Below are 24649 nucleotides of genomic sequence, written 5' to 3' on the forward strand. Positions count from 1 at the left end.
AAGGGAGACAACTCCTCTGTTGTCAACTCGTTCTCAAAACACTACTGACTGCCAGATTTCTACAATACTTACTAATAATTGGCCCAATCCCCCTGCATTTGTATCCTGAACCAAATTTTCCCTGGCCTGACAGACGTGAAATGTGCATGGCATAGATTTAAAGAGCACAGGGGAAAAAAAATCTCTTTCTCGAGACATCATTTTACTGGTCAGTGAATCCCATTTCTTCCTTCATAGGGGACTCTAACCTGCAGTAAATGCAATAATTTAACATGTTTCCTCTGGACCTGCACTGCTCAACATACATTTAGAAGTATTTTCAAGGGAGGACAAGCTCTTTGGGCCGTTCTGATTATAATGTGAATTTCCCTTCTCCTTTCCTTGTTTTTTTGCTTGGTCATGCAACATTGGTATATTTTTATGGGTAAAATGGCCTTTTGTTTTTAGAGGGTCAACTAGAAGCAGCACCAAAAGGACACTTGAGAAGAGGACTGTGAGGATGCAAACATTTGTGCAAACATACACACAAGGGATTTTTTCTTTTATATTACATGTTTACCTGTAAAACAAGAGTCACAGGAAATTACCTGCAATAGCGTGGCTCCAGTGTTTGCAATAAAGCCACAAAGGAACACAGTCACCATGTTTCCAGTGTGGATTGCTGTGTTTGTGTAATGAAACAGCAAACATCTGGGACTGCTGGGGGAGTTGTATTGGATGAAGGCCTCGCTATGTTCACTGTCCAAGAGGACAAGCTTCTGCCTGACAGGTGAGTGTCTCTGTGTACACAAATACAGATATTTACTGTTCCTTAAAGTCAAAGAACATAACTCACCCTTTTCCTTCGCCTGCATTGTGTTCCCATGCTCTCCATCAGAGGAAAGTGAGGACAATACAGGGGCCAAATAAATAAGCACTAATACTTTTCTGGATTGTATACCATACTGCATCCTTACTCAGAGATTCATCAGTGGGTTGATTCTCTTCCCTCAAATCCCGAGCAGTTTAAAATTTTTAACAATGAGTTGAATAATGTAAACCTATCCTTTAGTATTACACGTCCCACTGTGAATAAAGTGCATGAGGCTGTTCTGGGTAAGATATGATGTGGTTGTACAGAAGGCCAGAGACCTACCTAATTTTCAGTGTTTTTAAGTTTGTATGTCTATAATCCTTTTTTTTTTATAAATTGTGGTTACAAGTTTTATTTTTAGATTTGTTTCTGGTTTCGATTTTTGCTGCGCATTTGCCATTGCAATCTATTATTGTTGTTTTTTGCATTTGAGGATGATGATTTTATTCTCTTCTCTTGTTTGTTTTTAACGTGCTATATAAATAAACTTGACTTGACTTGACGTATTTTGCAGTCTAACTTCTAATATCTGGTTTGTGTAAAAGTGACAAGTCGTTTTTTTTATAGCTGGAAGTTTATGTACCAGACTATTTCTTGGCTGTGCGCAGTGACTTCTTGGAGTCTTGTTTTCACCATGAGGCAGCCAGGTCATTGCGTCACACAATATGTAACTGACAACCATAAGAGTGGTGTCGATCTTCTCATTTACCTTTTGGTTACTTTAAAAAACAACAACCAAAATGTCAAACTTCTCCATAACAAGTGTCGGGGAAAAATTGTTTTCATGTAACTTCTAATGATTATTTCTTACTTAGATTCATTGATCATGTGTTTTCTATCTAGTTTGAACTTTGGCCTTTGGATAAACAGGAGCAGAGTTTTCTGCTTATCATGGGAACAAAGGGGGGCAACTTCCATTTGATAGGGCCTTATAGAAAACAGATGGTTACCTGATTTTATGTAAACATCCCTAGGCCACAGGGAACTGGACAGCTGGACTTTGATTGATACGTAGTTTCTGCTGAGGAGGGTGATACTCCGCTCAGGCATTTAAGAAGGGCCTTCTTTGCAGAGAAGGAAGAGTCTTCCTTTGTTCTGCCATGGGTGAAGGAACGCTCTCTGCTCTACAGCTGTATCGTAACCTATGACTCTGTTTTATTAATCTGTTAATTAATCTGGTTAAATCTGTTCACTATTCTTTTATAATTTTTCTATATCTTATCCTGTAATAAATCCTTAAAAGACAGAAAGCTTAAGATACTTTTTTGATTTCTCACAAGGATATACTTTCCACCACAACAAGCACATATATACACAATATGAATCACAAGAAATATCTGCTTTCACTGTAGCTCACTAAAAAAATAAATTTCTAAAATCAATGAAAAACTGAAGATAGAAGGATGGCGGATCTGCAGAGATATTATTCAAATGTGTGGAGCAGTAATTAGTACAGCCTCTGTGAACTGCCAGACGAGAGTTAATCACACCCTCACTGAGGTGGCATTGGCCAGAGATGAACACACACACACACACACACACACACACACACACACACACACACACACACACACACACACCTCTTTCCCACATCTCTGCAAGCAAGCAAAACAGACTTCGTCTACAAAATAAACACAGTCGGCCACGTCGGTCTACTGTGTGGACAGCGAAAGCCAGCGCAGCGGCGTGCTGCCCTGCGATGGCACCAGTGACTGCTTTATCAGCATCCCATCATTTATGTTGTGTTAATTAGGTCCCTGTGGCTGTGGCTGGCTGGTAGCAGTGGCTGGTCCCATGAAGGGAGAAAAGGATGGAGGCGAGAAAGAAAAGGAAGGGGTTGTCCTCACAGACATAGTCACATTAACATGCCCTCAGCAAAGGCACCAAACTGAGATACAGGCATGTCATAATTAATGTTAGTGAATTATTCATGCGGCTCTACTCGATAGGTTTGTATGTGCAAGCTCTTGTGATTTTGCATGTTTACCCGCTGCCTCCTGTGATTTTGAGAGTGAAACATTCACACGGAGCTGCCTCCTTCAAAGTCTTTATGCAATGGGGACAAATGACATCATCTGGAACCTGAAGGCAAAGCTCAGCTGCTGTAAGCATCCCCCCCACCCCCCCACAGCTCAGCCGTCCTACCTGCTCATTAGCTCAGGACGAGGTCAGCGGGTCAGGCAGAGGAGAGCTGCAGCACGCCGGCGGCACGGTGCACGTGGGCCGACACACAGGTGGTCCTGCAGGCCCCGCTCCCGCTGCCATGTTATTAGCTCACAGTCCTGCTGCAGAGGGCCGGTGCAGGTCGCACACTATGCTCCACCGCAGCTCCTGTGAGGATCCGACACGCACACAAGTACACAAGCATACACACATGCTAAGCTGTGAACAGTAGAATACAAAACATAGTACACACAGGGAGTGCTTCCCAGAAAATGATGAACATTTGCACACACACACACACACAAAAAATGGAAAGGCTGAGTGGTATTAAGATCCATATTGACAGAGTGGAATCCCATAAGCACCTCAGTTCTCTCCATATGTCAAATATTCCTCTAGGTGTGGATCATTCAGTTTTATTACCTTGCTTTAAAATTCAATTGCACAAGAGATTTAAGTCTTTCAGTGGAATAAAAACACACACACACATACATACATACCAACATGCATTCTCTGGAGGTTTTACCGCATTACTGACGAAGTAAAACACAGATTAAGGAGCAATCCTTAGTTTTTGTGACCATAGCAATTTGAGTTTATTCCTCTCATATATCTGAGGAGTTTGATCTATAGATCGTAAAATATAAGGTACTTGTACTTAATTTGAGTATTTTTATTTCTACTCTTCTACAGGGAAATATTGTATGTTTTCCTTCACTACATATCTTGAACAGCCAGACAGTTTACAAATAAAGATTTTGAAATACAAAACATGTGGTGAGTTTATAAAATATGATGCATTATTATAGATTAAATGATCCATGCATCAGTAATGTTCATCTAGTAAAACATTATATATTATTTAACACTCATGGACACCAAACTCTGCATCGCGGGCTTTTCCTTTTGATACTTAAAGTTCATTTAGCTGATAATACTTATGTAGTTTTCGTAGATTTAGGATGCAGGACTGTTATCTGTTATGTATATTGTTACTCCTCTACCACTGAAGTGTGCAAACATAGTGACTAAAACAATTCTTCACAGCATCAGAAAACAGTAACTGAGATTTAATTGTTGAGAAAACAATGTCAACTCAAATACCGTTTAGAATCTGTTCTGAAACTTTTGATCAATGAGTTTTCTCATTTGTAATGAAGTTGTTGTTTTTATATGTACATTTTTTTCAGAACACTTTCAGGACATCTCACTGGCCTGGTGCTACCTTGGATCTGAGGTTCAAAGTTCATTATTGATCTTGGAAGTTTTTGAAAAGGCCTGACAATAAAAGTGGGAGCGTTACTGTAAATGGGTTTCTGTCTTTTGAAGCTGCCGTTTTGATTACTTTTAGATTTTGGATTGTGCCTTTAATGTCACATTAAAGTAAGAACCTGTGACTTACTAATATATGTTGGTATTGTTTTATGTAGACAATGAATTCATTTTGCTGGTCAGTGGAGTGAAACAAGTTATATTAAAATATTTTATATTAAACAAATGTTTTTAAAACTGTGCAATGTGAACAGAGGAGCCATGGTCACCGCTTTTGAGATCCCGCATTCCTTTAACTGGTGTATTTTCATTTGATCTTGTATTGAGTGTTGCAGCACTTGTGATGTATTTCAGAAAATAAAACAGTTTCACACCCAGTCAACAACATAATTTATGCATCTGAGGCAATGAGGGAATATGCCTTTTGAACACACATTACAGAGGCATGGCCTGACAAGCAGTTTTATTTTTCCTTTTACATTCCCTATATAGAACGTAATAACCCCCCCCCCCCTCAAGATTTTTAAATTGCTAATCACCACATATCTTTAATATCATACGGACAATAAATAATTTAGACAAATGTCCAGTCGGCCTAATTCATTAACTCTTGCTCAAATCCCTCTTTATTTCCAATCTGTCCAACCTTGAAACACTTTAATCCGACGATTTTAAACGAGATGAGAATGAAATCATAATTATGGCAGCAGTGGCTGTTCTTTTAAACCAGATCAAGGACAAGAAGGACTGCAGGGATGGAGGGATGTAGCATGGATAGCCATGTAGGAGGAGGAGAGAGCAGGAAATGGGCCAAATCCTCCCAGACCCTTGGCTCATTGTGGAGGGTGTATTTTAAACACATACACCATGAATGTCTTCATGAACTAAACATTAACCAGTTAATGGCCAGACAGGGAAATAATAAAAGTAAATCTGGGCTAGGGACCCTTTCAAGTGAAACAGATACAGACCATTCACACTGTCAGGCTAAGAGGCTTTTTGTGTTTTACTGTAACACCAACATTCATACAATTTGTCTGATAGTACCACTGCAGCTGAACGCAACCCAACGCAACACTATTTACCATTTGTTCATTGGTGTTTGGCACTGTCCAAGCATTGGAGCGCTTTGCGTCACTCTTGCATCAGTGAGCTTTGAATAAAGAAATAAAGTTGTTCTTCTCTCTTGCGTGTGCCTTGAGCAACACGTGTAAGAAAGAAGTTAAGTCAAGTGTTCGGATCAAAAACAATGCGCCTTGGAGTATCTATGTCGGTGTGGTCAGGAGCGAAGGAGTCACTGATGGAGAGGAAACTGTTATTTGATCGTGTGGGTCCACATGACTTTGGCTGGGTGTGGACGCCATGAAGAGGTGTGCTCGTGTGTGTGTGTGTGTGTGTGTGTGTGTGTGTGTGTGTGTGTGTGTGTGTGTGTGTGTGGTGGATGGTAGCCAGAATAACTGCCGTCTGTGTTTGTGCAACAGCGGGCCAAGAGGAGCACGTCTGTGCCGTAGCCACAACCTTCAGTGCCCTGCCCCGTGCAAAGCCACCTTAGCCCAGCTGCAGAAGTGTAGGAAAACCGCTGCAGGAATAACAAGTCCAAGATGTTGGATAACATAAAGTCTCTATCCACAAAAGTCATGAATCAACATGAAGAATGTCAATGTTTGCGCAACGAGAGAGAGGAGAGAGCGAGAGAGAGAAAAAAGGCCATCTTAAAATATACATTTATTCAGAGCCTGTGCAAGATCAAACAGTAAAATTGATCTGCACTTCCTTCAACCCTTGCTCCGCACCCTCCCCTCTATCCCCTCGTCTCACCAAGTATCGACTTTCCATACGGGCCATCGCCATGACGACTCCAGCCTGGCCTGCTGTCACCTCTCCTCAGGGCAGAAGCCTGACTATTATGGGATACGGTTCATTTGACTGCCTTGGGCAAATATGTGCTTGGAGGAAAGCACAGATCCCCATTCACATTTACACAATCATAAACTTCTCAACTGGGCCCTATTGTCTCACAGCAGCGTGCCACTCATGGGGCTCCAGGGGCCTGAGGGGCCCCCCTTCAGACCACAAACTACAGTCCAGTCAAGACGATGAACGTGAGCCAAACTGATGTTACAATTCTCCAGGATCCTCTTGCATTCATCAGTAAATCAGATTACTCACTGTGACCCATCAAATTAAATGAATCAGTCATTTCCTTTAAATTGACTCTTTTTTACAGCAAAAGAAACATCAGGAGACTTCTAAAAATGCTGAAGGATTTTTAAAGGTAGATAGCGACCCAAATTTAATGTGACATCCCATCCTGTAACATTTCAATTCAATTTGGCTTTGATGGTGTGAAAGGTTTTGAGACAGGTTTGCAAAGGAAAGGGGCACATGGATAACATGGGTAACATGGAAGTTCATTATATTCAGCAGCTGAGTAGAGTTTAGAGTCCAAAGCCCAAAATACAATTCATTTGATACCATAAGTGAAGGAGTGCTGTTGTGGCTGGTCTGATGCTGGGTGTGGTCCAGTGGTGCAGATATGGAAGCAACAGCTCCTGTGGAGGCAGATCTCAAATTGGTCAGAGAGGGGGATCAATACCACCAGGAACGGATAGAGAGAATGATGGGCATCCCAGGCATCTCACTGAAGTAAATTACATTAGAAACTGAGACACTGATTCATGATGAAAAAAGGTAGAGGAAGGAGGAAAAAACAGCCAGAGGGAGTTTTTTCAGGAGAAGTCAGCTCTTAAATTTATGGACTCTCAGTTCCAGAAATATCAGGTTATCGTTTGTAGCCTGAAATAATTTTTTTAGTTCAGGATTTTCCAGTTTTGTTTTTTTGGGGGGAGTAGAGAATTTTGGAAATTATTTTTGCAGCCATTACTTTGTTTGAAATAGTGACTAATGCGACAATTGTTTAACATTTTAATTTTAATTCAAATTAAAATGTTTAACCTGTCAACCTAAACCACCAGAACAACATTTAAAATCCCTTCAGTGTGATAATATTAAAAGAACATATTTACATCAAGGAATTAAGAAGGAAATCATTTGCTTAAGTGTGTTAGTATTATTAGCAAAATGTATTTAAAGTATCAAAAGTAAAAGTACTCAAAATGCAGAAAATTGTGTGAGTGTCATACTATTACATGTTATTGTGTTATCAATTCTGATGCATTAATGTGTAAGCATCATAAGCTCAGCATATGTTCAGGTGTAAAATTCTGTAAAGTTAAAGTGGCACAAATTGGAAACACTCAAGTAAAGTTCTGGTGCCTCAAATTTGTACTTCACCACAATACTTCGCAAGAAGTGAATGAGCTCCACAAAAGCCCGTCAAAGTGGTTTGTGGAATATGGGCCACACATTTAATAAAAGACTGTCTGGAGAGTGTCTGTGCTCCAATTCTTTGGCCTAAAGCTCCTCCTCTGGTCAGAGCTCATCAACACTGGATTTCTTTTTTAAAAGCCGTCTGCTGGCGATCATGATCTCTGCCTCTCTGTACTCTGTCATGTTGGGTACCCACCCCCAGCCTCTCGTGTGATGTGACAGTGTAGAAGTAGGTGACCAGTGGGTGGCCGCCGTGAGAGCCAGCCCAGAGGTCAGCCGGTCACTGTCCCTACGAGGCAGCCCTGCAGCGGGTCACCTGCTGCCCGCTTTCCCCTCGTTATTTATCTCTCCTCGACAGTTCATTCCTCTTCCTGTCAAAGCCCCTCCTCTTCCATCTTCCCATTTTCTTTTCTCCTCTGCTGAGTTTGGCACCAGCCCTCCGATCCTTTCGCCAATACCGGCTACCCGGGCCAAGGCGTGCTGAGACGACCCCTTCGCATCACCCCCGTTCGGGTCATATGACATCCAGGTTCAGGGGCCTCCCTAACGATGGGGGCCGGGCCGCGGGCCCATATGTGAAAGTCCACAGAGTGTGAGATGCTCTGGCCGGCTGTAGGGGCTCCTCTCAGCGGTCCACCAGAGGGGTAATTACTTCCCCAAGTTGGACTTGGAACTGGACTTCTTGCCCCCTGAAGTCTCTGTGGACTGACCGGGACGCAGCACCCCCTTTCATTAGCAGAGCAGCTTATGGTGGGAGAGCCTTGAAAACAGACAAAGTGAAGGCCCTCCTTTGGCCAATGATAAATTGGTTTGCCTCGCAGACGGAGGGGAGGGGAATGACACTCAGAGGACATGAAGGGGATGAAGAAGTCACAAATACTATGCAGGAGAAGAGGGATTTTACAGATAAAAATATCTTAAGTGAAGGTACTGAAGAGATGAGACTCGCGAGCTGTGCAGTTTGGCCTCTATTCTGGGTGTATTAGCTGGGGAGAGCACATCAAGGACAGAGCCCAAAGTGTGAGCAAGTGGTGGGCATTAACATCAATGTAGCGCATGGTAATCAGAGGAAAATAATTGCTATCATCTTTGCTCAGTCACTTAGCCGTGATTATCCCAAAGCCAGTTACAGGTTTCTGTACCTTCCACTGCCTCCCAGTGATCATAGTGTAAAGTGACACGGTACGGAGGAAAAAGAGCGATGTGAACATGTAATTAGCAAGTGGTTTCATGTAAGTGCTCTTTGATTTATAATTCAGCATAGCGAGAACCCCTGCTACCCAAGGCTAGTGCTCCTCTGAATTAGCCCTGCGACTGGGAGAGGCTGCTGCGAGGGGGGGAGAACCTGACTAATTTGTGCTCTGTTTGAGGTGGGTTTAAAAAGAGAAGGAGACGTGAGGTCCATACCTGGACCTGCTACGCGTCAGATCATAGAGTATGGCAGAGGGAGGTTTGAGGTTATGTAGGCATCCCTCTCTCTCTCTGATGAGATGAAATGGTTGTCAGAGTTGTAAATGACTTTGCAGCTGAACTTTGGAGAGAAAAGTTTGATATGATGAAAGCTGCTCATTTGTAATGTGACTCAGCTGTAAAGTACTCGCTGGCATTAAGATTTATTTGCGAATGACAACATGTACTTGAAGATAGTTTCAGAGTTTTCAAGCCAAACCTGTGTACGAAGTTATTTTCTATGGGAATTGAGCAACATTATTCCCACTCTAACTGCATCTTTGATAAGAGAGGCTTTCCTGTGAGCAGTGGCCTCATTTTTCCTCCGCTCAGCTTGGTACATACTGGATTCTCTTTGGTCCCCCATGGGTCCAATGATCCCCTGATCATCCTATATTCTGACGCCCTTATAAAGCTAATGTGCTGATTTTACGTTTTCAACCTGCCATGATCCCCCACAATCCCCTCTGTTCCCTCCGGTTCCGCTTTCACACTCAAGTGAGGATCCGCTGCCGCTTTGATCACAGTCCCCGGTTAAAGGTTTAAAACGTCTCAATTCCTGACGATTGTTGGGGCCTCTGTGGTTTACGTTAAGCATTTCCCCATGCCCCCTGTCCAAATTCACCACTCCTAAATGAGGTACCCACTCTCCCAGCTTCCCATCCCAGCGCTGCTTTCAAGTTCCCCCGATTGGGTGCCGCAGCTGTAAGCCCTAGATTTTGTCTCCTCCATCTTTGTCAAGCCCATTTGCCAAATACAAAAAAGACCCAATAAGCTAGGTCTTCATTGCTGCTCTCCAAAGTAATCCCTAGATCTCCCACTCTCTCGAAAATCAATGCAAAGGTTGAGATGAGGTGAAACTCCCTTCTTAAGTCATCGGGCTGGGAAGTGATAAAGTCTGAGGATCACTTTTTTTGTAATCACTGTGGCTCCATGATGAAACTAATTGTCCTGTTTCGTGCATCCTCGCAGCTTTTCAGAATGTCCTTTGTCAATATACTTAGAAAACAGTAGAAGAAGGTGCTGATGCTGTGCTGCTAGTCGTGAAATATATTACTGTTTCCAAAGACACTTGAAAACAAAGTTAGAGCAACACTGTTAAGTGCTGTTAATTAATGTGACAGCAAACTGTTACTTAACTTATAACTGAGCCACAATAACGCCCCACTACAGCCCTCTTTTTGTTAACACCTGTGGAATATCAGCCCAATGTTCACCCACTCTTTAGCTCCTGAGAAAAATATCTGGGTCACACTGTGCTTTTGGATGTTTGACTTTCTTCACCAGACACTCATTTATTTTGTCTCTCTGCTATTTCATGCAGGGCAGGTATCATACAGTTGGCTTGTGTGAGCTTGTTTGCTGAAACGGGTTCCCACAATTCATATGGACGGTTTGGTGAAAGCCAGTGAAATTGGATTGCACAGCAAAACAAAAACAAATCTAAAGTGAGTTAAACTTTGTCGTCTTATCTGAATCACTTGGGTAATTAACATTACAAATATTGTGCAAGCCTGCAATAGGTTTGAAGTCATGGGTCTGGCCACCTATTGAATGTTAGTCCAATATTCACTCTCCTTTCAGCTCTGATTTTTGGTCTCTAGCCACTCCTGAGGGAAACATGCAGCTAAATGCTCCTCTGTGTTCACTACATGTGTCTGGTCACATTTGGTGTTTGGCAGGTAGAATACAGTGGGTTTAGCAGAGTGGTTTTTCTTTTGATGAAAACAGCTGATGAGAGTGGTGATAGAAAACCAAAACAATCAAGTTTAGGGGCTGTAAAAACAGAACAATGAAAGCACTTAAAAGCTTTGTAGAGCTGAAGGGAACTGCAGCGAAAAGGTGATAATTCTCTGTCAGCGGCAACCTCCGGGTCTGAAAACTAAAGCCAAAGCAGAAGTGCCTCAAAGTACATTGTTTCTAATAGCCAGCATGGGGCTACTCCTCTGGTTGCAAAAAGAAGTCCAGAGGTATGGAAGTCTTTGAAAAAATGACCCTACTTTTCACTTGAGTTATTACCTGTAAACATTGTAAACATGAGTTTATGCTCTCAATCGCTTGTTTCAAGTCTTCTTCAATACAGCATGATGTTCATTTAGTAAATTATGGTCCCATTTAGAGTAAAATAGACCATTAAGCCGGGTATGCTTTAGGCCATGGCTACCTTGTGATTGACAGGTCTGGGAGTTGTCCGTGTTCTTGTCTTACAAATCTTTCCCAGTGTGTTTTCAGTTCATGGAAGTCATTCGTAAACCTTTTTGGTCACCTAAAAATGCCTTATTCAGTGTTCTGTTGTACTTGGCTCCACCCTCTAGTGTCACTTCTGGTTGCAAAAAAACAAGATGGAAACGGTCAAAACGCTGAACTCGAGGCTTCAAAGCGGTAGTCCAAAAAAAAAACATGTGACCTCAGTGACTACTTCTTGGTCAATGGTGACCCCATTCACAGCATAGTCATTTGATTCCTTGTCGAATTTAAAATGTTAATAAGAGCAGCTGTGATGAAGCTTTAAACACTAACATCTGATTTTCAATGCAAATAAACTGTTGCTTTTGAATATCACCTCAAACACAACTGTCAGCCGGTTGAGATTGAAGCAATCCAAAGCGCTGATTCTGCATCAGTGAGGTCTGGTTGAAAGAGAGGGCTGGTGCTGGGATCGCAGTAAATCTGCCAGGCAGTCTTGGCGAACGTCAGCCTGATGGAGGCTCCAGACCAGTGGGGTGGGATGTTCCGCTACAACCCTCTGCCCTATGGTCTACCTTCATAATTAATATGTTGTTGTATCAAAGTTGAAGCATTTGCCTCCGAAATGTCCCGCGCCCAGCCCCCTTATTAAAGACCTGACCTCCAAGCAGCTGAAGGTTGCTCATGCAAACTTGGCACACCCCCGAGTGAAAACATCTGCTTTCCTCACAGGCAGGACCGCCACGGACCCCATGTCTCAGCTGGTTCCCCACAGCTCGGAGAGAGAGCCCCTTCCCCTGTCCTCGCGCACTGACCCCCACATTTATAACCCACCCCCCCCACCACCACCGCTGAGACCTCCTCAAGCCTTGGGCCCAGGCCTGGACCTCTTCATCACCTCACCCTCTCCCCCGTCCACATGTAGCACCGTGCCAGTGTGGTCACTTTACTGCTGAGAGGACTGCTCCTGTCTTGTTATCCCCACATCACAGTCTGTCGAGAGGAAGGGAGGGAGGGATGAGAGGGAAGGAAGGCGTGGGGGGGGGGGGGGGGGGGGGGGGGGGGAGGCATCTGCGCTGCTCCCACAAAGCGGCGACTGTTGGAACGCTGACAGAAGCATCTGTCATCCCCTGCCTTCACACACTCACCTGCTGTCCGAGGGCCTGACTCGATCTTCCTCCTTCGCTCCCTCCCACTCTCTCTCTCTCTCTCTCTCTCTCTCTCTCTCTCTCTCTCTCTCTCTCTCTTCGCTCTTGCCTCTTTGAGTTTTCCCAGTGAATGTGTGAAGCTCTTGGACGCCTCTTTTATAGATCCCACAAACTGTACCCTCTCTCATCCTCACTCTGTAGTGAACCAGAGCCCTCAGAGCCAGTCGACACAAACAAACTTGCAGATTTCTGTTAAATATGCGCTGGTGTTGTTTTAAAGTTGTTTTGCCTAAATAACACAAGTTTGTTTAACCATTATAATAATGCAAAAGGAAACCCTCCAACGTGTACCATGAGAGGAAGGCATCTGTACGACTATGCAGATGTGTGAGATTCTACTTTGCCAAGTCCAAATTCTGCGGTATTTATCAGCAAACATTGGTGTGGTGTTAATGAATGTACTGACCCGTCTTGCGACTACTTTATCATTCTCCAGTGGCACCCCCGTCCGTTCCCCTAACATGCTGAAGGGTTGCCAGCAGTGAGGGGAAAGATGCCAATCCATGTGTATGACACGCACATAAAAAAAACACACACACACACACAAGCTCAAGGACACCATCGCTCATTCAAGTCCAGGGTAGGTGCCCTTCAGACGACGCCGCACGGGAAAGTGTAAAAAAAACAAATCAATGGTTTTGCACAAAGTTTGAAGCAGAGACTTTTAAAATGTTCTATCAGTATTGATAAGACTGAGTAATGGCAGATGAGGTTACACAGGGTGAGGTCTCTTCTTTTTTCCCTGTTAAAGAGATTTGGAGAGTTTTTTCTTGCTCAAAAAGAGGGTTTAAAGATTGATTTTGGGCAATATAATTATTATAGGTTGTTTCCCAGCAGCATATCTGCATATTGTCATTTCAATCAATATTTAAAATAGCAAGTGTTACTGCCAAAGTCTACTTTTCACATTGATAGGGACATTTTTGGAGAGACAACCAATATTCACATTTGTAAGTGTGTGAGTGTGTGTGTGTGTGTGTGTGTGTGTGTGTGTGTGTGTGTGTGTGTGTGTGTGTACGTGTGTGTGCGTGTGTGCACTTGCTCGAATACATGTACACACACATAGAAACACATACAAAACTGGATTATTCATAGAGATTGTTATATGAAATAGGCTTTTGCCCATGTAACTCAAAAACATGGGCAAAAACCCAAAACAGAACTTGTATTATGTGTATTTTTGAGTCTTGTTTAAAAAATATATATATTTGAAATTGACATATGATAGTTTCATTCTACTTTTTGCTAATCGGTTTCAACCAACTGTCTGCTCTACGTTGTTTTATCTCGCCTAAGATTCTGTGGCTCCTCCTTTTCAGTCTATTGGTTTGGCCACACAACTGGTCATGGAAGAAGTATTCAGACCCTTTACTTTGGTAAAAGCAGAAATACCACAGTTTGAAAATACTCCACAACATGTAAAAGTCCTGCTCTGAAAACATAACTCAAGTAAAAATGTGTGACTTTTAACAGAAAAATGTATCACTTTGTGAGTTATACTATTATATAATATGATTATTATGACTGATGCATTAATTCAGCTAACTTTTTTTCACTATTCCTTAACTGTTTTGTCTATAAAATGAAATTGGCTGCTGTAATTTCCCACTGATCAAGGTGACGTCCCAAATGTACTCAGATTACTATCATGTATGACAAAGAATATTTGAGAAGTTGAAACCAGCCAATGAGCTCACCTGAGAGCCGGCCGCTCACCTACCTGTGTGTCTCTGTGCCGGTCAAGCAGCTGCTTTACGGCTTCTATCTGTGCAGCAGTTCTTTTGTAGATGCTATAGGTGATGTAGAACATGAAAGGAGAATTACTGCCTTTACTGAAAACCTGAACCAATTTCTGGGTTGTCTCGTTGCCGCGATGTGCCAGAGGGCAACGAGTAAAGTACAGGGGAGGTGATTTTGAATGGCACTGGTCATACATAAAGTAGCTTCTCTCAGCATGTGAGCGAGGACGCCGCAAAGAAGAAAGGCAGGTTTAACAAATGAGTGAGGAAGGATAGCAGGACTTTGTGGCCCTCGGAGACAGAGTGGGTTGGGATGTTCTGCCAACACCTCGTCTGCCAGGGTGAAGGATACACACTCGCATTCATGTCCACACACACACACACACACACACACACGCACGCACGCACACACACACACACACACACACACACACACACACACACACACACACACACACACTGTCATCTCACTATAGCTCCATACATGGCCTGTGTTACAGCCGTGTGTCTGAGCAGGAACCCCACTAAGCTGGCTGGGTTCCAACACCAAGGTCTCTCACCTCGCAGGCTGGGCAGGGGGCCTGGTAGCTCCTGTGAGTTATTCCTGGGCATGGACCCGGGTTCCACCTCTCTCTTCTCCTTTTGTCTCATCCTGCTCGCCTCTGGCCCATCCTGGCCTCCTCTTCTCCCTTATCCCCCTCTCTGGGTCCCTGTGGCTGATGAGCCTGTCCTTCAACTATCAACATCTTCTATTGTCTTTAACACACACACACACACACACACACACACACACACACACACACACACACACATACACACACCACACACACACACACACACACACACACACGCAGTAGACTTGGATTTATGTAAGCTTGCTTGTGCCACAAATTTTGAGGTCACCTTCATATACGTACTTTCACCATCTGCAGTGTTTTGTTAATATAAATCTCTTCAGGGCCCAGTGGCTGTTTTATGTATAGATTTTTTTAAACCCTTGATTATCCCGTAAATAAAAAAATGTTTCAGCCTGATAAAAAGAAAACCTGAGGAGCTTGGTTCGTGATTATAACTGAAACAATTTGAATACATAATTCAAGTTTAGGTTGGGTTTTTCAAGCAAAATCTCAAATATTGTCAAATTCCAGCTCCTCATATATGGAAATTTGCAGCTTTTCTGTAAAATGCAATATTGTTGGGTTTTTGGACTGTTGGTTAACAAAAAAAAAGGCATTTGAAGATATCAATTCAGGATCCAGACAAGTGTGACGACCATTATCCAGTAGTGTCTGACATTGAATAGACATCATGATTAATCAAGGAAACAGTTGTCATGTTAAAAAGAAATTTCCTTCCCTCTGGTGAGTTTGTGAGATGCTGTTCAAATCTGTTTTTAATGAGCATTCACACTAAACTCCATATCAAATGAAATAAAAATCAAGAAAAGCAGAACATGAGCTTGCTGTTTCTAATCCTTACACTCTTGACTTTATGGAGCAAATACCTAAACATGGACAGCTTTTGCTTTGCTTCACTTAATATGTTATTCTTTCATCTCGCCACTAGAGGTCCCTGAATACCATCCAAATGGATTCCAAAGATATTCCATATTTTGTCCATAATTTTGTACGTCAATCTTGTGAAATGTAAGTCAATTATCAATACAGTCATACATATATTACACAATTCATTGATTAAGACTTTGAGATTAAAGTGTAACAAAAGTGAACAAAGAACATGCATTTCTTTACCAGGGATATAAGCCATGTTCTACATGTTGTTCTCACTGTCAGGCTGCGTATAAGACCGTACAGTATAAGACCCCCAGGCCTCAGCATCAGTACCACGCAGTAGAGAGGAGCAGCTGCAGATCTCCCACTCTGGTACTTTTTTTAGGTACCAAGAACGTCCGAGATTTGAGAATGCATGCGTGGAAGTTGACGCCCACTTTTTTCAAACACGTACGTCAACCAAAATACCTGAGTAGACGAGCTTTGTAGTGTCAAGATGCTCAGCGCGGTTATTTTATAACAAATACTCTCACACACACAAACACACACACACACACACACACGCACACACACACACACACACACACACACACACACATAAAATCCCCTTTGGCGTAATTATGACTCACTATAACTTCGCAAGTATTTTGCATTTTCTTAAAGTACCTTAAACAGTTGGGTTCTGCTTCGTAAAAAGTAAACAACACAATAGACTCTCCCCCCCTCGTGATGCCATATAATGGTACAGTCCGTTGACGTCGTGCGCGGGAGCGGAAAACGTGCATCTGACTGTGGGGGAAAGGAGCGTTGTGTTTTCCTGGTAAGAATTTGTGCTGCAATTACACTTTACTGAAATAATATAATATAATAAGCACCTTTATAGACGCCTGCACGAACTAGAAGTCGGTGAAGGGTTGTTGCACTGAATGGGTGTGTACACGTGTTACGTGCCTGAGTAGATGCTATTGATCAAGTGAATTGCATAGCAAACGTGTGTTGACTTCATTTTGTCTTCTTTTTGCAGCTTGGTAATACGTTCAGCATGACTCGAGATTGGAAACCTGGCGATCTGATCTTTGCCAAGATGAAGGGCTATCCACACTGGCCTGCCAGGGTACGTCTTAGGCAAATGTATTAATGCACACATTTTTTTTATTACAATTAAACTTCTCAATAAAAACTCATGTGCAAACACCATCCACCTCCATAGACATAAGAGGCACACAGACAGCAACTAAGCACACACCTGACAAACCAGAAACGTTCTCAGTTTGCTTTCCTGTGTGTTTTCTGTCGTTGGTGGCAGTAAGTAACGTTAAACTCTTTTCCTCATCCCTCTACCAGATTGATGAAGTCCCAGACGGTGCTGTGAAGCCATCCAATATCAAGTTCCCCATCTTCTTCTTTGGCACCCATGAAACGTTAGTAACCGACATCTAACAACCTTTGATTCCTTTTTAGTTTGATGGGTTCATAAATAGAAAGTATCGCAGGAAATGACGTTAATCTTAAATCCATTGTTTATATGTATTGTATCCTGTATTGCCATTATAAAAAAAAAAAAAAAAAAATTGTAAAATGATGTACTAAATTTGTGTTGCACACGATACTGGCCCTCCGATACATGTGAACGTTTCGTCGTTGTTCTAATTCCTCCTGGGCTTGGCAGGAAGTGGACTACAGTGGTTAATGAAGCAGTTTGTTTTATTAGTTCAAGTGTAATTCTTTTGTATTTTAGATTTTTTTTTAGACCATATGCACTCCCATGCAGTGAGTTCATAGCATTAGAATTATTTAGAATAGTAAATGGCTGATTATACTGTATATATATACTATTTTCCCTATTGAGTTGTCATTGTCCGCTGTTGAAGGTGTTTCTCTAAATGCATACATGTCTGATGAGTGTCTGAACAGAGTTACCTTTCTGTTGTGTCTGTGTGCTGCTGCTCCATCTCACAGTAAACACACACTACACGTTTAATGGTTACAACATTCTGGATTATCTTCTTTCAAACAGAGCATTTCTTGGCCCAAAAGATGTCTTTCCGTACCAGCTCAACAAAGACAAGTATGCCAAGCCCAACAAGAGGAAAGGCTTCAATGAAGGATTGTGGGAGATTGAGAACAACCCAAAAGTTGAGCTCACTGCACCCAAGGTACGTCTCCTCCAAAGACATTTTTCAGTACCAGTTATTTATCTTCCAGATGTTGCCGTTTGCTTGGATTGACTGTACCTCAGATCCTGATATACCCGAGTTTGACAGTTGTATTGTGAGCGCTGTTGTCTTTACTTTCATCACTCATATTGTAGCCCTGGGGATTTCTCTGGCTATCTAATCCTTGTGGTGGAAGAAAACTATTCAATAGTACCGAGTGAGTCCTATGATACTGAATAGTGAAACAAGAAACATTGAGGAAAGAAGTTTGTCTTTAAAGTATTTATTCTCTGGCCAGAGAAGGCTTCACCGTCATACAGACTGCAGGATGAGCCAAGAGTTCAGTTTGTCTGCTGCTCTTAAGCATCTCAGCACACAGTAGGGGAGACCTCATGTATTTACATTAGACACAATTGATCAACAGTTTCAAGCTCCCCATTGACCCCTCCAGTCACCCCCTTCCTCTTCTGAGCCTTGTCACACAAAGACATGTCTTTATTACCCTTGCCTATCTCTGAGAATCTTCACACCTCAACATTCTCTGGTTAATCTTAACCCCCATCTTAACCCCCCATTTGGTTGCTCCCTCGTATCAAAGTAAAAGGCAGAGATAACCCATATGGTCCTGTTACCACTCTCCTTACACAATCATATGTCACATATATAGTTTTGTTACTGAGTAGGCGCATAAACTAAATCACAGTAGAAATGTACAAGCACAACTCAATTTTCTATCACATCCTACAGTATGTGAGCCACCAAAATGTTTTATATTTCTATTAGTTTTAGCTACCTGAGAGAAGTTGGGGGGGAACAAAAACAACTGGTTTGGCACTTCCATTTATTGTGTTTTTGCAAATTTGTTTAATTTAATCAGTTGTTTGTTTTTGTTTTGAAGCCGGTCGCCCCTGAATCTTTCACTGAAAAGGATTCGGACAGCAGCCCAGAGGGAGAAGAGGAATCGGATGACAAGGGGATGAAACCCAAAGTAAGTTGCTCTTCTAATCTGTCCTTCAACAGTAAATATATATACACACACACACACACACACACACACACACACACACACACACACACACACACACACACACACACACACACAGTGGCTTCACTGCATTGACGTGCTACTGGTTTGTTGCTGTGCTGTCAGCTTCGTTCTTCTTTTGCTGTTTTACCTCTGCTGCTCTTTCTCCAATGTGTGTCTGCTTCATACTGATTTACATATCACTGCAGGCAATAGCTAACTTGATTACAAGTGTTATTTTGTGTTAATTCATTAAAAAAGGCTTGTGCGCTAAGAGTAGTGTGTGGAAGAGAAGGATACTTGCTAACTTTTCTCCCTTTCAAGACTTGTTTACACCACCACACTGCGTCCTATGCTGTGTCTTGGGTGCATTCAGGTTCCAGGAAGTGAGGCTGATCAGGAGAATGAGAATGAGGAGGAGGAGGAGGAGGAAGGGTCTCTGATCTCTGAGCAGGGTCCTCAGAACCAGGATGTACGTACTTTGCATGCTGGGAAAGCGGCGCAGGTCGCCTCCCCCTCTCCCTGTGGGAAAGCATGTGACACTTGGTGGTTTGTGTCTGTTTGACTTCTTGTCGGCGGCCACAAACTTGAATTGGTGCTTGATGTTTTGATTAGAGTGCCTGGTCTGGGTTTTCTGTGTTGATGTCACTGAGGTGATTATTTCTGTCCGTCCCTGTGTTGCTTCTAAACATTATTTATGAATAACATCCAGTAGGCGCAGCTTTGTCTTGATCAAATTGATTTAGGTTTGGGACATGAACTCTTTTGTGTGATGATGACAAAAATGATTTGGGGGCGTGGTGTTTCTTCTTCTCTGTTTTTATCTCTCCAAGACCACCCTGAAAACTTGTGTTATTGCTTTCCATTTCCAGCCTTTGCCTGTCCACACACTCACAAAGCTACTGTTTGCAATTGGTTGATGTTGTTTTATTTTTGCATGGCTTTCTGTGTGCTTTGGAGAAAGGTAAGTTGTGACTCGGTATGTATTTTGCTCAGGATGAAACGGACTCTTTTTACATTTCCCCCTTTGTCTCGGCAATATTTAAATATTTCTTAAGTCATAAGCAGTGTTTCATATATACACAAAGTATACCCAAAACTAAAGTATGAATTCTAAAAAGTGTGCTTTTTAGTTAATGCAATTTCCGCAATGCAAACCAAATGGAACTGCTCACAGCTGCAAAAAAATGTGTTAGTATAGACAGTTAAGTATACACATTTTGTACAATAACTTCATACCCTTTATACTATAAATATTATTATATAGTGTATATACTATGTTTGTGCGTTTGGAATTTGGTCACAGCCATTGTTAATAAAACAATGGCACATTTAATAATTCAGAGTGTAATATCACAGTTATACACTAGATGGTGCTATTGAACCAGGCATTTAAATCCAGCTTGTTAAGCAGGAGGTAAGAACGCAGATCAAAGAAGGACTGACTTTATGCAAAGCTGACGTTTTAGCAGATCTTGTACCAAAGAACTATAAAGACAGAAGTAAAAATTATAGTGTGATGACGCTAACAAAAGGTGTCTCATTTTAGGGCTCAGCACAGAAAGAATCTACAGATGTTCCTAAACCCAAGAGAGGGAGAAAGAAAAAGGTTGGTAGTATGGGTTTACTTTCAGTGAGTATACAAGCTATGAAAATGCTTTTTATAAGATGGTATGTTATCTTCTTTCTTTTCTTTCTTTTTTTCAGAGTGATGCTGATCAGGAGACTGAAAAACATGATGCTCCTGTTAGTCCTGTTAGTCCCTCAGGTAGGCCAGATTTGCACTGTATCTGATTTTGTTTCTACTGTGAGAAGAATTTTTATCATTCAGCTCTGCATTTGCATAAACTGGATTTAGAACGTGTGTGTGTGTGTGTGTGTGTGTGTGTGTGTGTGTGTGTGTGTGTGTGTGTGTGTGTGTGTGTGTGTGTGTGTGTGTGTGTGTGTGTGTGTGTGTGTGTGTGTGTGTGTGTGTGTGTGAGAGACCAGGTGCAGAAGGTCCTAAACGAAGAGGCAGGAAACCCAAAAGTGAGAAGTTACTTTTGCTGCAGCAGCAGCAGGACCAGCAAGGCTCAGGAAGTGAAATGTAACTACATGAAAAACGTACACACAATGGAAAAATGGTCACATAAGTGTGTTTTTTGTACACCACCTTTGCTCGGGTGGCGGGCCTTGAATTATCTGCTCCTACAAGGAAGAATGAATGCTTATATTCTTTAGTTTTGATCACACATTTGTCACATTGGCACTATAGAGAGAGCAGACCCATAGCCTCTTATCAGACCTTTTCTCTCACATTTAGGGACACTGCTGAATCAGAGAGAAAGAGAAAGAGGGCAGCGGAGGACAAGTCCAAGAGTGGAGACGAGGAGAAGAGAAAGAAGGAGGACAGCAAAGGAAAGGAAGCAGAGGTGAAGGAGCCTGAAGCCAAGAAGAAGAAGAAGGACGACAGCTCCTCAGGCTCTGACGATGATGAGGCAGGCATCAAGTCCAGCACGATTCCTCTTTTCAGAAATTTGTGTGATCAGTCGGTATGATGCTTTCATGCGCATGATTTTGATTTCTTTTAATCTCAGAAAAACAAAGGCAGAAAGAAACACCAAAACTCCGAAATGGACAGAGATGTGCGGCGACGGAAAGCCGATGAATTGAGAGAGTACGTATTCATACGAAGCCCAATATAGAGATAACATGAATAATAAATAACTTATAATGTTGACTCTATTAATAATACTATTTAAGATGTAAACCAAATCATTAGCAGAGACATAGATATATTTCTGACATGGTTTGGTTATTCTGTCTTGCAGGCCAAACAAAGATGATGGGAAGAAAAATGAAGAGAAGACAGGAGTCAAGAAAAAGGGTGAGTGCTGTAATTCAAACATCAAAATACAATCCTGAAATCTCCCTATTTGAGTTTAATGAAATAAAAGATATTTGATCATCTGTGCAGCTGAAAACAGGGGAAAAGGCTGAGTGTTATTGTCAATAAACAATACAGGATTTCACAATAAAAAGCTGTAGCCCAAAAACCCAAATTTAAAAAGCTGTTGCATTTCCTGGAACATGTTTATGAAAGCAGAAATCATTCTTACAGAAACCACACTTAAATTGGATTAAGAACGTTAAGTAAAGCGAAACCATTTCCATCATAATGTTTTCTTTTCCACAGAAATGTCAACTGAGCTGAAGCTCCAGAGACTGCACAGTGAAATCAAGATTTCACTGAAAATAGACAACCCTGTAAGTCGGACCATAAACACGTCACGTCTCGCACACTTTCTCCACTGACAACTTTGCAAATCAATGTTTTGTTAATATTGCCCTTCATGCACTAAACTAACAAAAAATGTTTTGCATTTTGCTTTCGGATTGCTTCTTCCAAGTTGTCCATTCATCTAAAAAAAAAAAAAAAAAAAAAAATCTTGTTTCCATGTCACTTCTGTCCACGGCCCTCCTGCTCCCCCCTCACCAGGACGTGAAGAAGTGCTTGGACGCATTAGACGACATCGGCGCCCTTCAAGTGACAACCCAGCACCTGCAGAAACACAGTGAACTCATTGCCACCCTCAAGAAGGTACTAGGGATGCACCGATCCACGTTTTTCACTTCCGATACCGATACAGATATCTGAGGTTTAGTATCGGCCGATACCGATCTGATACCGATCTAATAGAGAAAAACAGTGCTGAATCGATTTAAAAAAACGCAGCCGACGCTACGCGCCCCCAGGTTGTCCATCGCTTTTCTCATGTTGCTGGCGTTGTCCCTCAGAATCACGTGGATTTTGCTCAACGGAATTTGCCACTTGTCAAACATTTCCTTCAGGCTAGCTGCTATCGCTTCGCTGGTGTGTGACCCACGAAAGTTTGTTGCATTTAACATTGCACTGTGTGGCACAAAAGTTTCATCCAGCCAGTGTGCTGTTAAACTTAAAAGTGACACAGGGGAAACGTCGGAGCTCCAGATGTCTGTCGTGAAACTTATCGATTTGACATCTTTTATCTCCTTCAATATGTGTTTGCACACTTTACCGTGCAGTTCAGGTAGCGCCGTCTCCGACAAATATTTTCGGCTTACCATGTCGTAGCGTGGTTCCAGGTGGTTAACTAGCAGCCGGAATCCCTTATCCCCGACAACTGAGAGCGGCTGCCCGGTTCGAGATGGCTGATCTTTTTGCTCGCTCCATTTTGAAAACAATCTATGCGGCCAGTTCGCTAGCGCATGACGTTACGCAGAGCACAACGCATACAATTGGACTGAATAGATTTGCCTTTATGGATCGGTCACATTGTCACCGATACCCGATCTAGAATTTTTTCCTATATCGGGACCGATACAGATATTGATATCGGATCGGTGCATCTCTAGAAGGTACGCCATCCACGATCCAGTTAAAGTACGGCTGTTTTGAAGTTGAACAATCAAACCCACGCTGGTTTTTTGAATCCCTCTTCTAGATCCGCAGATTCAAGGCCAGCCAGGACATCATGGACAAGGCCACCATGTTGTATAACAAGTTCAAGAGCATGTTTCTGGTTGGAGAAGGCGACTGTGTGCTCAGCCAGGTGCTCAACAAGTCTTTAGCTGAACAACGGCAGCACGAGGAGGCCAAGAAAGGAGCGCTGAAGAGAGTGGAACAAGCCAAGGAAAACAACTCGGGTACTTTTCTTTTTTTCTTTTTTTTACTGTCGTTCTAAAGTACTTTTGGTGTACAAATACCATTTGTTCAGTAATTTGTAAGTTTAAGAACAAAGTAGACATTTCAGACGTAATAGTTTTCTCCATGAAGAAATGACTGTAGGCACATACGATACACTTAAGAGCTCTTATCGCCTAAAATAATGACACACTATTGTAATAGTTGTCAGATTTTGTTTTTATGCCAATGCAATTAGTAAGCTATTAGTAATTCTGCCTAAACTCTTAGTCATTTAAGGGACCTTTTTCTATTTTACTGGAGCTGCTTGTTTCTAGTTTTGGTCACATGGGTGACTGGTTCAACAAGGGAGGAGAAGGATGATGACTCGCAGGTGAACGAGTAAAGAGTTTGATCACGAGAAGTATTTGTGAATCCTTGAGACTTCTGTTCCCTCTGTACGTGTTCTTTGCCGCCGCTGCTGCAGTATAACTTGTTCAAATTAATTTTCATCAGTACACACTTTGTGTCTTTGGTGTTATAGAATCTTCTAAACCGGCTTTAGTATTTTTCTGGTCATATTTTTTTTTCTCAGTCCATACAGCTATTACTTTACCCAGCTGTCCATGTTTTCATTTTGTTTGACTATCAAACGCGGTTCTTGCATTACAAACACTCACGCACACACTGGAGAAACTGAGCATTTGATGCCAACTTTTGATACTTTTCAATACTAAATTCTGATGGACACATTTAGGTCGGTGTAAATGTCGATCCCTAGCCCTGTTAAAGAAATGTACTTCACCCACAAAATGGCCATTTGTATATTATACTCCACCTGTGTTGCCTTGAATTCTTGTAGACAACCTCGCATGCCTCCATGGTGAACAGAGGATCAGAAATCAGAGAAAAGTCTTGAATAATTGAAGTAAACGGAGGCCGCCTTGAACAACAAAACTATATCAAAACGCTCTCTAATCCAAGTCTCATTTAGCCAGCTGAGTACTTCCCAAACACATGCATCTTCTCTAAAACCTTACCATTAACATCCTTATTTATGATATTCATAGTATGTAAGGAAACAGCTTTTTCTTTTTTGTAGAGCTGGCAGTACT

The 24649-nt window shown here is 42.1% G+C and overlaps 1 protein-coding gene across 2 annotated transcripts in view; it reads left to right on the forward strand.

Moving 5' to 3' along the window:
* Positions 1-16447: 16447 nt before the first annotated feature.
* psip1a (PC4 and SFRS1 interacting protein 1a) overlaps positions 16448-24649 on the forward strand; it is an 11327-nt gene continuing 3125 nt past the window's right edge. The window contains exons 1-15 of one of the 2 annotated variants that reach the window (XM_068727253.1): positions 16448-16532; positions 16737-16826; positions 17057-17133; positions 17730-17868; positions 18767-18856; positions 19269-19364; positions 20442-20501; positions 20600-20660; positions 20882-20978; positions 21195-21369; positions 21469-21548; positions 21703-21758; positions 22068-22138; positions 22371-22472; positions 23356-23557. In XM_068727253.1, the coding sequence (XP_068583354.1) occupies positions 16452-16532; positions 16737-16826; positions 17057-17133; positions 17730-17868; positions 18767-18856; positions 19269-19364; positions 20442-20501; positions 20600-20660; positions 20882-20978; positions 21195-21369; positions 21469-21548; positions 21703-21758; positions 22068-22138; positions 22371-22472; positions 23356-23557 (1477 nt within the window). In that variant the 5' untranslated portion in view covers positions 16448-16451. The remainder of the gene's footprint in view (positions 16533-16736; positions 16827-17056; positions 17134-17729; positions 17869-18766; positions 18857-19268; positions 19365-20441; positions 20502-20599; positions 20661-20881; positions 20979-21194; positions 21370-21468; positions 21549-21702; positions 21759-22067; positions 22139-22370; positions 22473-23355; positions 23558-24649) is intronic. The other variant, XM_068727252.1, reaches the window with a different exon arrangement.

The sequence above is a fragment of the Cebidichthys violaceus genome, unplaced genomic scaffold, assembly GCF_023349555.1.
Source record: "Cebidichthys violaceus isolate CVI_PGR_0920_01 unplaced genomic scaffold, fCebVio1.0.p SCAF_4, whole genome shotgun sequence".
NCBI classification, from domain to species: domain Eukaryota; kingdom Metazoa; phylum Chordata; class Actinopteri; order Perciformes; family Stichaeidae; genus Cebidichthys; species Cebidichthys violaceus.